General features: G+C 24.9%; 1 protein-coding gene across 1 annotated transcript; it reads left to right on the forward strand.

Annotated features, from left to right (window-relative positions):
* Window positions 1-1,432: 1,432 nt before the first annotated feature.
* On the forward strand, window positions 1,433-5,170 carry LOC127266573 (2-methyl-6-phytyl-1,4-hydroquinone methyltransferase, chloroplastic-like). Its single transcript, XM_051296855.1, has 3 exons — window positions 1,433-2,268; window positions 3,038-3,344; window positions 4,799-5,170. The coding sequence occupies exons 1-3, from the start codon at window positions 1,715-1,717 to the stop codon at window positions 4,952-4,954; spliced, it is 1,017 nt and encodes a 338-aa protein (XP_051152812.1). The 5' UTR covers window positions 1,433-1,714; the 3' UTR covers window positions 4,955-5,170.
* Window positions 5,171-14,903: the final 9,733 nt, after the last annotated feature.

Raw genomic sequence — 14,903 nt, forward strand, 5'->3', positions numbered from 1 at the left:
TTGGTGGAAGAAGTAATAATTATTATTTGTTGGTGAGGATTAATTATGTCATTTGTTTGGATAGAAAAAAAAAAATAATAATAATATTTTAATATAAAATTGAGTCAAGTAAAAATTAAAGTAAAATTATTATACTCTCTTCTCTTTGTTTCAATGTAATGGTGTCATTTACGTTTGAATTTTGATATTTGAATATTAATGATTATATTAATTCAAATTAGATACAATTGTTAAAATATATTTAGAAATAATATATTATATTTATTATAGTTATTTTATTTAAGAGACTCGTGAAATTCTTGGTTTATTTAGAAATGTGTATATTCTTATAATTTCAATTTCATATTCTAACATGATATCAGAGCCAAATTCTCTCCGGGTATCTCCATAACTCATTATATCCCATATATATTTTATTAATATATTTGTTTCTATCCACAATCATGTTGTTATTTTAATATCGTCTCCGTCTCTACTACTCCACTAACAGAGTCTACTTTCGACTCTTACGCCGTTGAGAGTCCTGTTTTCGACTCTAACTCTATAAAGTGAGCGAGTCCTGTTTTCGGCTCTAGTTCCGTTGTGAGCGAGCGAGTCCTGTTCCAACTCTAGCTCTATAGAGTGAGCGACTCCTGTTTTCGGCTCTATTTCCGCTGTGAAAGAGCGAGTTCTGTTTCCAACTTTAACGATGTTGAGGGTTCTGCTTTTGACTTTGATCTAGTGGACGGTTACATCACTTTCAGTCAATCTTGGCGAATTTAAATTTGTACGCGGAAGATCTCAGCTATATCTTTTTCGGTCACTTCTGACAAACTCAAGTTTGTTCTATCATATCTTGAGTTTGAGGATGCGTGTTCAAATATATTTAGAAGTAATATATTATATTTATGGTAATTATCTTATTTAAGATATTCGTAAAATTTTTGTCTTATTTAGACGATTTGTATATTATGTATTCTTATTATTGAATTCAGTTTTATATTCTAACAACAATGACATTTGTAAAGTAAATTATTCAAATATAAAAATATTTTTAATATAAGTACAATGATGAAAAATTAGATGACAACATTCCAATGAGACGAAAAAAATATAAAATTTATTAAAAAATAGATTATATATGAAATTTATTAATGATTTAAAAAACAAAAAGTATTATGATTAATAGAAAAAATGATAACTTAATTATTATTTATTAAAATCAAAATAGTAACATTAAATTAAAAATCAATTATGCATAACATTAAAAAAAAATAAAATGTGAAGACAATAAATAAATAAAATAAAATAAAAATAAAAGGTGATAGGCAAACTCCCTGTCCTTTTCCTCCATAATTTAACAACAAAAATAAAAATATCCCTCCCTCCATATCCGTAGAGGAGCTCCATCTCCATGATCCTCACCCTCGTCATCGATCAACGACCTAACCCCAACCCAACCAAAAACCATATAAATAGGTCGTCGTCGTCCTGCATTCTGGAAACGGCGTCGTTTTACAGCGCCAGCCCCAAAGCGTATCGAAGCCATCTTGTGGATAGCACAGACTGACAGCACAGACAGCACCCGCCAGCAATCAAAATCTGTGGCTGTGGGCAAAACCCCGTAGTCACATTCCGTCGCCTTCCAAATTCCAATTCCCCAATCCAAACAAACCTCTCTCTCTCTCGCTCCCTATTTCATTATTTCTTTGATTTCCATCCATTTTACTCATCAATGGCTTCCTCGCTGCTCAGCGGCGCCGAAAATCTCAAATCGAGCTTCCCAGCCTCGGAATTCCTCGCCAAGCAGTGGCTCCCAACCAGAAACCGCGTCAATTTCAGTTTCCGCCGCCATGATTCCAGGAAATTCCGATTCACCCCCAAGTCGAGCTTATCGTCGTCGCCGGCGGCGCGGCCGGCTTCTCAGCCGCGATTCATACAGCACAAGAAAGAGGCGTTTTGGTTCTACAGATTCCTGTCCATCGTGTACGACAATCTGATAAATCCGCTGCACTGGACGGCGGAGATGAGGGACGAGGCGCTGAAGCCGGCGGAGCTGTTCAGCAGGCTTTTGGTAGTGGTGGATGTTGGAGGGGGCACGGGGTTCACTACTCAAGGAATTGTGAAGACCGTGGATGCGAAGAACGTCACCATTTTAGATCAGTCGCCGCATCAGCTTGAGAAAGCTAAGCAGAAGGAGGAATTGAAGGATTGCAGGATCATTGAAGGAGATGCAGAGGATCTTCCATTTCCTACTGATTATGCTGATCGATATATCTCTGCTGGAAGGTATAATTTCTGCCTTCATTTGTTGTTGTTTTTTCTTGGTTTAGAACATCAAATGAATACCAAATTCATGTGATTTTTCTGATGAATTGAATGAAGCTCGTGAATATGGCCATGGAACGTCTGTTTAGAAAATTAATTAACAGAAACTTTGAACAGATGCAAAGGAATTGTAGTAAATGTTTGATATGAATTTTCTGTTGAATTGAAGCTCATGGCTATGGCTATTGAATTTGAATGTCTGTTGAATTACTGAAAAAGCGACGAACATTATCTCGGTTTTAGTCTCATCATTCGATCATAATTGTTGAGTGTTTTCGGATACACTTTTTTCTTTGCTAATGACATTAGAGATGAAATTACGTTAGGTATGTGAACTTTAAGGATGAAATTTCATTACAAATATACTACTCCTTCTGTCATCCAAACTTATTCTCACATTACTTTTTTTTGTTGTCATTCAAAATTATTCTCGTTTATTTTTTTAGTAAAATAATATCATTTTTTTTACCTTTTTATTTTTATCTATTTTTCTTAAAACTCGGTTCCAGTCAAATGGACATATTTTTACATGACGGAGGGAGTATTTCTTTGTAGTGAATCTAGCTGTAGGAGCGAATTATAGCTTTCGAATTGCTTTGGCTTCTTTAACATGATGCTATTTTGATTCGATTTGTTTAAAAGATGAAATTTAAGGTCTTTAGCATAACTCGAATACGTTTATAGTTTTAAAAAGTCGGGTTCGATTGTGCAAATGTTGTGTTTCCTGTAGCATTGAGTATTGGCCGGATCCACAGCGAGGCATCAAAGAAGCGTACCGAGTGCTAAGAACAGGGGGAAAGGCGTGCATCATTGGTCCTGTTTATCCGACCTTTTGGCTGTCTCGATTCTTCGCGGACATGTGGATGCTCTTCCCCAAGGAAGAAGAGTACATCGAATGGTTTAAGAAAGCTGGCTTCAAAGAGGTCGAATTGAAGAGGATCGGACCAAAGTGGTACCGTGGAGTGCGTCGACATGGACTCATCATGGGTTGCTCAGTGACCGGTGTTAAGCGACGATCGGGCGATTCTCCGCTTCAGGTAAAATTTTATAAGTTAGTATGAAAATACGTCGTAATTTATATATTATATAGTCTCTGATACGAAAATACACCATTAATTACATATTATATACTCTCTAATAGGAAAATACATTATTAATTACATACTATAATCTCTAATAGGAAAATTCATCATTTATTACATACTATAGTCTCTAATAGGAAAATTCATCATTTATTACATACTCCCTCCTCCCGACTATAGTGTTCACTTTACCGTGTATAATTAGTAAATAATTAATAATTTTGAGTGAAAATAATTATAAATAATTAGTCTAATTAAAATTTAAAAAAATTATAAATCAAAAAATTTATAATAAAATTAAAGTGAATAGACGAAAATGGAAAGGTGGATAATGTAAGTAGGACAAAAGGATATATTATATAGTCTCTACTAGAAAGTGATAATTAATTAAATATTAAATAGTTTCTATTAGAAAAGCACATTATTAATTACATATTACTATCTCCGGCTCTAAAAGTCTCTTTTACTTTTTGCGTGTTGATATTTGAATACTAATTATTATATCAAAACATAATGCAAATTAAGAAAAAATTGAAAAAATACTTCAATTAGTATCTTACAATACTAATAGAAGGACATTTGTACACAAAATTATAGAAATATAAGGATATTTTTAATGTTAAATATAATAACGCAAAATAGATAAATATGACCTTAGAGGTCGACAAAATGAATATATAGTATCTACCCATAAATGCATTATTAATTATATACTATTAAATAATTTTTACTAGAAAAATGCATAACTAATTATATAGTCCCTTTGTCCGAGTCAAAGATATTCATTTTGACAGTTTTGTCTGCTCAACTCAAAAGTATCAGGTGTTATTTTTTTTAGTAAAAATACATCTCAACTAAATATTAAATAATTCATACTTTTCATACCCCCTTCTTTTAAGCCCACTAATATCAAGGGTAAATTAAATTTTATATTCTTCTATTATATTACACATTTATAAAATATTAATATATTACTCTGACTTAAGGAGTATTGTATAATCTCTATTGGAAAAATGCATTATATTAATTACATATTAAATAGTCTCTACTATAAAAATACATATTATTAGCTGCATATTATGTAGTTTTTTAATACAACTAACCATATGAATTTTGCACTGTGATAATTTTTTTTTTTTTTTTTAATACGAAGGAGGGCGGTGGGGACTCCTGTTCTAATAATATGTTAAATAACTATCTAATTCAAAAGTACAGATTTTTAAGTGAAATAGTCATATTTAAGCAGTTTGATAATTTTCAATTTAATTTTGACCGTTGTTGAGCATGTGAGAATAGTCTTATAAGCATAAACGACAATCAAGTTCATATCACGATTAAGTGGTAGATTTTATCGAGAAAAAATGTCTTTGAAAGTTATATGAAGCTAAGACTAGAGATTTTGTGTGCAGCTCGGTCCGAAGACGGAGGATGTGAAGAAACCGGTGAACCCGTTTAGCTTCTTGGCGCGGTTCATCCTCGGAGTGGTGGCGTCAACTTATTTCGTGCTCGTACCGATCTACATGTGGCTCAAGGATAAAATTGTTCCCAAAGGTATGCCTATCTAAGCCAAGTTAGTTAGTTACAAGAAGATGATATGAGATTGATCTATGTTTTAAGCTTTAATTTGATGATGGATCATATCTCTCTCTCCTCTCTCTCTCCTCTCTCTAGCAGCATTCTAGCAGCATTCGATATTGTAATATAGGAGAACTCCTTTTTGGTAAATGGTAACTTTCAAATTTTATGTTTGTGATGATAACAAACTACAATTTCATTGTTAAGGGTCTGTTTGGTTGTAGTTTTGAAATTACAGGTTGATTTGAGTTTTTGTTTAAATAGTATTGTGATAAGATGTTTTATATATATAAAAAAAAAGTATGTATTTTTATAAAAAATTATGTGAAATAAATAATATTTATTTCAGTTTATAATCACGATAAAATAAAATAACTCCTACTAGCCAACTTTTTTAGATTGGTTGAAGAAAATTTCAAAAAAATTTAATATTCTTTTAAAAATTTAAAAATTTCAAAACTTCACTATGACCTTAGTTAGTTTTACCTAAATCGGAATATAATAGGATTGGATGAAGGCTGGGCTAAAAAATCTCATTTGAGTTTATATACAAATTTTAATAAATATAATAAAATATTAGTTTATTGTAATATAAAATTAAGTACTTTAAAAACATGACTGTTTTATATACTAATAATTAATATAATATATAATTATATACTTATTTAAATATGTAAGTAAAAATTGTATTATTAAAAAATTAAGGTGAAAAACAACGATAAAAATAAGATTTGAATATTTCAAAAATAAAAATAAGTCACTTTTGCAGAACATGTGACAATAAAAATATTATTAAAATATACTAAAGTAAAATCATATAAAATTATTTATATCCAATAATAAGAAAAAAAAAAAAAAAATACTCATAATAATTGATATATACTCAAAAATGATAAAATTAAATATAAAAAAAAAAAATCAAAAGCAATATAATAAAAAATATTTTATAAACTTAAAACTAAAATAAAAAAAAAAATACATACACATAATTGTTCAACTTTGATCTCTATATCATCTTCTGGATTGTCATCTTTGTCCTATTTTCTCTTCTGTATATCTAAAAATTGTAAAAAATATTATAATTCGTCCATATTACACATGTATATATAGGAAAATGATGTGTGGTTAATAATTGACCAACAATTACAGACGTCATACATATATATATATATATATTACAATAAGATGCATCTATATCTAGGGATGAGCAAAATATTCGAAATTTGAAAATTCAATCCGAACCAAATCGAAATTTAAAATTTGGTTCAGATTTTTCAGATTCTCGGATTGGATCGGATTGAATTTTTAACAAATTTTGGATTTTTGGATCGGATCGGATCGGTATACTTAAAATGCGAACCAATCCAAAATATAACATTTTTATATATTTTTTTATTATACATATTTATATTTTATTAGAAAATATTATATTTTAATATAAAAAAATCAAATTTATTAATTATATTTTAATATATTTTAATTTTTATATATTATATATTTAATATTATAAGATAATAATAAAATATAAAATAAAATTTGAAATTAAAAAAAATAATAAAATATTTAAAATTTCGGATTTTTTGGTTTGGTTCAAATTTTTTAGTTCAGATTACGGATTTTTGGATTTCGGTTATTTGGTTCTGTTCGGATTGGTTTTTTCAAAAATTTCGGATTTTTGAATCGGTTCAGATTTGGTAAAATCCGAACCGAAAATTCGAATGCGTGTATTAATAACACTTCTTCTTGGATGAATTTATACAAAAATATATCTCGTTAAAATTTTATTAAAAAAAATTATAGTGAATGAAAAATGGTACATCCTTATTGCACTTTATTCGATATCTTTGATCGTATGAAAAATGGTACATCATAATTGATTGAAAAAGGGTAATCATTAATGGAATAATTTTTATTTAAAAGTAAATCATAATAAAAATTACTAATAAAATTATATTTTATCTTATATTATTTCTAGTAATAAAAGAAATATAAAAGAGATATAGTTAATCTATACACAAATCATATTAGTATATATATATATATAAAAGATATATGATTGCAATATTATTACTATTATATTTTTATTTAATTTTTTTGAAATTTTAAATTTTTTATGATTAGTTTAGAACTCTTTATATGTATGATATATTTATATTTATTTTTTTATTGTTAAAAATAATATGAAATAAAATATAATTTTATAAAAAATTTTATTATAATTTACTTTTATAATAATTAAGAAAGAGAAATAAAAATCAAATAATTATTAATATTACATTTATTAAAGAACACATCAAATTTTTTGAAAACCAAAAATTTATAAAATCTACATTAAAACTATCAATATCATCCAAAAATTTAAAAATAAATTCAAAATTGTTATAAATATGTATGAAATATTTTTTAATATTTTATAAAACTAGCAATAAAATATCCAACAAATATAAATTTATATTTTAGATTAAAAAGATAAAAAAAAATTATATTAAATTACAATAGGAAGAAGATAATGAACAAAAAAAAAATTATATAAAAAAATAAGAACGAAAATATATATAATATATATACACAGTTAAAAAGAAAATTCCCAAAACTCTTTCATTGTAGATTTAAGGAGTTTCGAGAACTCTTTAAAATGTTGTTAGAAATTGTGAAATAATTTACTACAAAAAAAGAGTTCTGAGAACTCCTTAATATGTCAAAATTAAGTAATTTTGATAACTTATTTAAGGTCAATTTTTTTCAAAAAGTTATTGACTTAGGACATTTATTTAAAAAACATAGTATACTAACACATTATTTTCACAGTACCAATATATTGCTTTCTCGTTCGATAAAAAGAAAAATAAATAATAAATAAACAAACAAACATATATGAGCAATATACATATTTTCGCGACCATAAATATTATTTCTGTTATTCAAATTTATATTCTTTATTTCTATGGTCAAAATAAATAAAAATGTATTTGTTTTTAAGATTTTAATTTTGAATTTTGATTTTGAATAGTTGTTTAATGTGTAATAAAAATATATTTTGTGTAATTATTTTTATTGTAAAATTAAATTTTATTGTAATATAATAAATAAAAAATTATTATTTTATAATAATGCAAAACAAAAGCTAAATAAATAAAGAGTTTGTTCACTTTAATTTTTTTGTTTTATTTTATTTTATTTTTTATCCATACACCATGCCAAGAGAAGGTTCAACCGTTTTAACTAATGAGCTACTCACGGTTTGTAGTAATATACACTATTATATTTGTCTGTCAAAATTATATCATTTTTTTTTTATTGCAATCATTGATAGTAAAAAAAAATTATTCGTTCACAATTTTAGTATCTTTACTTCAATAAATAATACTCCATTCGTCTCAATCCAAAGAGGTAATTTGTAATTTTGTAATATATTAAAAAATAATATTAATTGTGAACAAAAAATTGTGTTATTTTTAATAAATACAAATTTTTTATAAATTATATTTAATTTATATATATATGGGTCCTATTCTCTATTCGGATCTTTTGATTCTCTTTCCGGATCGATCTATTTTTCCAACTTGGATTTGGATGGCTTCTTTGATCCGAAAGGTCTTGGTCTTCGGTTTAGCTTTGCCGGCTTTTGGAGAGCTTTGATATCCGTGTTGGCAATTTTGATCGTTGATTTTGGATTTATGTCTCATTTGGATGATCCGACGGTGCGTGTCCCTTTGACTTTTGGATCGAAGAGGACCGAGTTTGCGCCTTTGATGAAGAACGCGATGCACATCTTGAAGCTTTGGGAGCGACTTCGGAGGCTCTTCCTTGGCTTTGATGGATTCCTCGATGGCTTTGGGAGCTTTGATCCTTCCTCCGGCTCGGACATACGACGAAGAAAGTTAACTCCATTTATTCGTCAATCAATATTAAATTATTTGTCCAAATCAGTGACTTTTCGACGAAGAACGCTTCGAATGACACGAAGAACAATAAAGAACATGCAGAGAGTCTAAAAAGATTTACTCTTGCGCGAGTCTTCAAATGAACTTTGGTGTGTAATGAATTGGCCAAGGCTCCTATTTATAGGGATGATGGCATTGGATTCCTATTCGGATGGTGCCACGTGGCGCGTCCTGATTGGCCAATAGAAAGATTTTATAATCTTTCCTTTTCTATCCGATGTCGTTTTCCATTATTGACGGATTTGATTGTGCACCTCCATTTCTCTTCAAAATCTTTACATCATTGTCTTTTTTGGAAGATATTAATTTATATACTTCTTTTATTGACAAGATCTTTATATCATTGCCTTGTTTGGAAGATATTAATTTATATACTTCCTTTATTGACAAGATTAATTTATTTTGCTGCCAAATTTATTATGGCTCTATTTATGCACGTAATATTTGTACGATATCTTCCATTTTAAGCAGATTTTTGCATTAATGATTTATATTTATTGTACAAAAATTAACATATGTGCATAATTAAATACCATATATTTATATCAGTGAAATTTTATTTTATTCCAAAATATATGATATTTAATTTAATTTAGATATTTAATTTTTAATGCTTACACTAATATTTATCCGTGGGTGAAAGTGAATAAAATAATTTTGACATTCTTTATGTATAAGTTAGGTGTATGTATAATAACATATCATATTCTATATCCTATATATATAACTATAGCACAAGTATATGGACCCCATATCTCAAATTCCTGACTTCTCAATTTTTTGAGTTTATAAATTATTTTTTTTAATTTATAAGTTTTTTTTAGGAAAAACAAAAACTAAAATTTTGTAACAGTAATTTTTGTTTTGAAATTAGTGTTTAATAGTTTTGTAATAATGGGGTAGTTGTGGGTTTTAGATTTAATTTTTAATATGACAAAATTGTTTTTATTTTCAAATTTAATTAATATAAATTTTTATAGAAGAAGAAGATCACGCGGGAGACAAATTTGCACCGAAGAAGAAGACCATAGGCCTCCCAAAAGGTAACGGAGGCGTGCAAAGGTTAATATATCTCATTTGTTTTTCCATATTCTTCGTCAATCAATTTTAAATTTGTTTGAGTTTTTCTCTTTAGTCTCTGATTTTTTTTTTATCTTTTTTTTTTTTCTATTCACTAAATTATTTTTTACTGGCTTTTTTTTTTTTATACAGTATAAATTTTGTATATCGTGGACGTTTGAAAAAGAATGTGAAATCCACAACTGCTGGAAGGCTTCCGTCTTCACCAATGAATTTTACATTTGTTTGAGTTTTTTTTCTCTAATTTTTTTTTTTTATTTACTAAAATATTTTTTCTATTATATATATTTCTATGGAGTATAAATTTTGTATACGGTGGATGTCTGAAGAAGGTGAGATCCACCACTACTACTAGAAGATAGTGTCACCGTCTTCACCAATCAATTTTACATTTGTTTTGATTTTTTTTTCTTTAATCTCTTCATTTTTTTTATTTTTATTTTTTGCTATATTTTCAATTTATTTTAAATTTGGTCGTGATATAGTTTTTTTTTTTCACTGTCTAATTTGTATATATTTATATTCATTAGGTAATATTCATTCATACCTGAGGAGACTGCTATGTGGACGTCCGAAATTGTTCATCGTCTTAATTATCATCGTTGATTGAAGTTGAACATAATATTTCAGATAAATTTTTTATAAAATTTTATTTATATTATTTTACAATAGTTGCAAAAAAAAAAAAGAAAAATAAATGCAGATATTTATATGTATAGTTCAATTTTATTTTATTTTTGCATTTTTTTTTCCAATCTATTTTTCAAATAGATATTTTCATCTCTTTTTCCTTTTTTTTTTCTTTTCTATTTTATACGAATTGATTATATTCGTTTTAGTAGTGCCTTTGTCATTGAAAAATTGTCTGAAAATTTGTATTTGTTTCTATATATGATGTGTGTATTTTTTTTTGTTAAACGTTATTTGATTACCAACAATAATGTTATAATTACAAGTTAATTTATATATTTTAATCAGATATACAAAAAAATAATACCATGATGAAAATATTATAAAATTATTAAAACAAACTAATAAAATATTAAATTATATAATTATTTTACATAATTTTTCTAATTAAAAACATTTTTACATATAATATAATTTCTTTCATTTATTTAAATCTAAAAAGAAATAATAATTATTGATACTTTCAGTTGTAGTTATAAATATTGATAGTTTGATATTATACTTTTATTTTATCTATATCTTTATAAATTTGTTTGATATACTTTCAATCCGTTAGAACAGAGAAAATATATATTTTGTCACTATAATTAAATTACGCTCAATTAAAAATATTTTGTGAATTTTTCACAAAACCATATTATAATTAAAAAATATTATTATCTTCGTCCATGTCACACTTTTTATTTTCGTAAATATATTATGTCAATTTCTATTTTTATAAAAATATTTTACATTTTAATTATATTTTAAATTTTATAATTTATAATTTTTTAAATTTTTATTAAATTAATCTTTTATCTTAATTTTATCTATAATTATTTATATTATATTATAATTACTAATAAATTTTTTATTATTTATTAATTGTATTCTTTATAAATTTTTATATTTACATTAAATATGACACTGTAATCGAGACGAGTGAAGTATAATTTTTATGTTTTTAGTATGGACACAAAGTTGCATGATTTTGACTTGATGAAAAAACAATAATAATAAAATAAATATTATATTATATTATCCTCGTCCTATAAAAAGAATACCACGAATGTTTTGTACATTGATATTTGAATATTAATTATTATATCAATACGTAGTTTAGATAAAAAAAATTAACAAAAATATCTTTATTAGTCACTTATAATGCAAATACAATGACAATTGGGGAGTAAATTATACAAATATAAAAATATTTTCAAACGTAGAAGTACAATAACACAAAAAATAAATATTGCCCTTTTTATGTGACGAAGGTAGCATAATGTTTAATACTCCCTCCATCCCACATAATTTGTTCATATTTTCTATTTTCATCCGTTCCACATAATTTGTCCATTCCTTTTTTGAAAATATAATTATACACTTTAATCTCATTTTAAATTTTAAATTTTTTAATTTTTTAATCTTAATTAAACTATTGTTATCTTAATCTTAATCCACAATTATTTTTATTATACAATAATTATTTTTACTAATCATACTTTACCTAAATTCTTGTATTTATAGTAATAGACCTATAATACGTGGGACAGAGGGAATAGCTCAGATCAGATATCCCAATAAATTAAAATATAAGAGAAATTGTAATCAAGAGAAAATATACAGTAATTAATTTATATACTATTCATCTCATATTTTTTTATTTTAAATACACTATTCATTCTATTTTTTCTCCCCAAAAACATCAAATCAAATACCTATTTGTTTTTATATTATATTAGAAATTAATTTTACATTCAAAACATCACATCAACACCTATTTATATCAGATCGTACAACTATTTAAATTCAAAATTTTTACTGTTCAAATCTCTAACTCAAAATCTAAATCCCCGTACAAAATTACACATCTTTGGGAATTCCGTTAATAATAATAATAAATTAATTAATTAATAAAATTAATAATAATAATAATAATAAATTCCTCTGGATTTGAACCCACAAAATAAAATTAACAAATAAATTAATATTTAATAAAAAAATGTTATTATTATTATTATTAGTAATTAATGTGCCAGGCTGTCAAAACGCGGTTTTGCTCTCACTTGACGCTGTAAGTACCACACAAGTACACATGTACATGTACATGCATCTTTATTCTTCCTTATACTATCATTTATTTACTTTTATTTTATTTTATTTTTTAGTTTAAATAAATAAATTATTTTATAATAATTATTATTTACCCTTTCGCTTAAATTTGTACTATTTATTTATTTATCTGTCATTTAAAAATATTGTTATCTTTTTATTTAATAAAAAATTACACCGTAAAATTTTACAAGTAAATACAGAAAAGGTGTTTGGTAAACACTTTTTAAAAATCTTTTAGCTTATTAAAGAGATTTTAGTTGTTTGATCAATAAACTATTTAATTTTTATGTTTAGTAAATTAGTATTTTCAATTAGCTTATTGGATTCAAAAAACTAATTTTAAAACGCTATATATTCGAGCATTTCAAATTAGTTTTTTCATTTTAATTTTTTTTATTCTTTATTTACCCTAAAAATTATTTAATTCTATCACATATATTAATATATATTTTTTTATTACACTATTTATTAATTATTTAAATATATTTTCTTCTAATAACTTATAAATTTAAAATAATTATTTTTTTTTATATGTCAATTATCTTATTTATAATTTTTCTTTTTAGAATAAAAATAATATAAAAATATTAGTATTATTGATTTAATTATATACTATTTTTTATACATAATATTTTTATTAAAAATGAATATATTTATTTAAAATTATAAAAATAATGTAAATATATATTAACTAAAAATATTAATTTAATAAAAATACATATACTAATCATTTTTATTCTTTTATATTTATACTATTTCTAAAAGAAATATATATTTTTCAATAAATTTGCATTAATTTTTTTAAAAATATTTTTAAAATAATAAAAATAAATAGCTTAATAATATTTTTCTAATTTTTAAAATTAATAATAAAATTTTAAAAAAGTCTATTCACCAAAAAAAAAATTCAACTAAATATTTTGAAAATAAAATATAAAATATCCTTAATTATTATTTTATGTATAAACAACTAATATCAAACCGCTATTTTACCAAATACTTTGATACAAACAGCTAATCGTATCAGCTAGTCAAACCAGCTAATCGAATCAGCTAACAACTAACGGCTGATTGTCAAACACACTCCAAATGTAAAAAATAGTACATTATATTAAAAATCATGCAAAAAATTTGAGCACTTTTTTTTTTTTTTTTTTTTTTTTTTGCGTATCGGGGATGTATTATATTATTTTCATTTCTAAAAATTATGAATTTATTTGTTTAATATTTTGATTTTGATTTTGTTTATGTAAAGTATAGAGAATTATGTCGGTAATATAAAAATAATATTTTATATTGAATATTAACTATTGTGAGAAAATAAAATATATATACTCCCTCCGTCCCACCATATTTGACACTATTTCCATTTTTGTCAGTACCATAACAATTGACACTTTTCTAATTTTGGTAAAAATTATTAAATCAAAACATATTTAACAAATATAAATCAACTTAATTAACTACATAACATATAACATCATAAATCACGTATGACCCACTTAAAACCCCTTTATTTTTACCTCCCTCCTCAAAAAAAATAAATATTTTTATTTATATTTAAAACTACACATCTTTTATAAAATTAATTTATGTTAATTATAAATAAACAAAAATATTTTTTTATTTACTTGTATTATAAAAAATTTTATTCTCTACAAAATGATATACATATTGCATGCATTTTTTAATTGCTATATAATTTTTAAATATTTAAATATATTTTTTAATTTTTTTAATCATATATATTAAATTTACTTTAAAAATATTATTTTGGACTAACAAACTCTATTTTTATTTACATTATGAAAGTTTGTTTAGTATTTAATTTTTTGGTATTTTTTTTACATGAAGCAGGGGAAATATAATATAAGAATAATATTTTTTTATTAAATATTAATTTATTATTATATTGTTTGGTAAGAAATAGAATATATATATCATATATATTAACAATCATATTAGTAAAAAATATTATGGAAACAAAGAAGTGTATTGGTTAGTGTTTCTATCTTATACATTTTTTTTTTAAATACTATTCCCTCCGTCCCAGATAACATGTCCACGTTGCCGTTTCTGTCCGTCCCACATATCATGTCACTTTTTTTTTTGGAAAATGATTACACACTTT

The sequence above is a fragment of the Andrographis paniculata genome, unplaced genomic scaffold (assembly GCF_009805555.1).
Source record: "Andrographis paniculata isolate CXL003 unplaced genomic scaffold, ASM980555v1 Contig76END, whole genome shotgun sequence".
In the NCBI taxonomy this organism is placed as follows: domain Eukaryota; kingdom Viridiplantae; phylum Streptophyta; class Magnoliopsida; order Lamiales; family Acanthaceae; genus Andrographis; species Andrographis paniculata.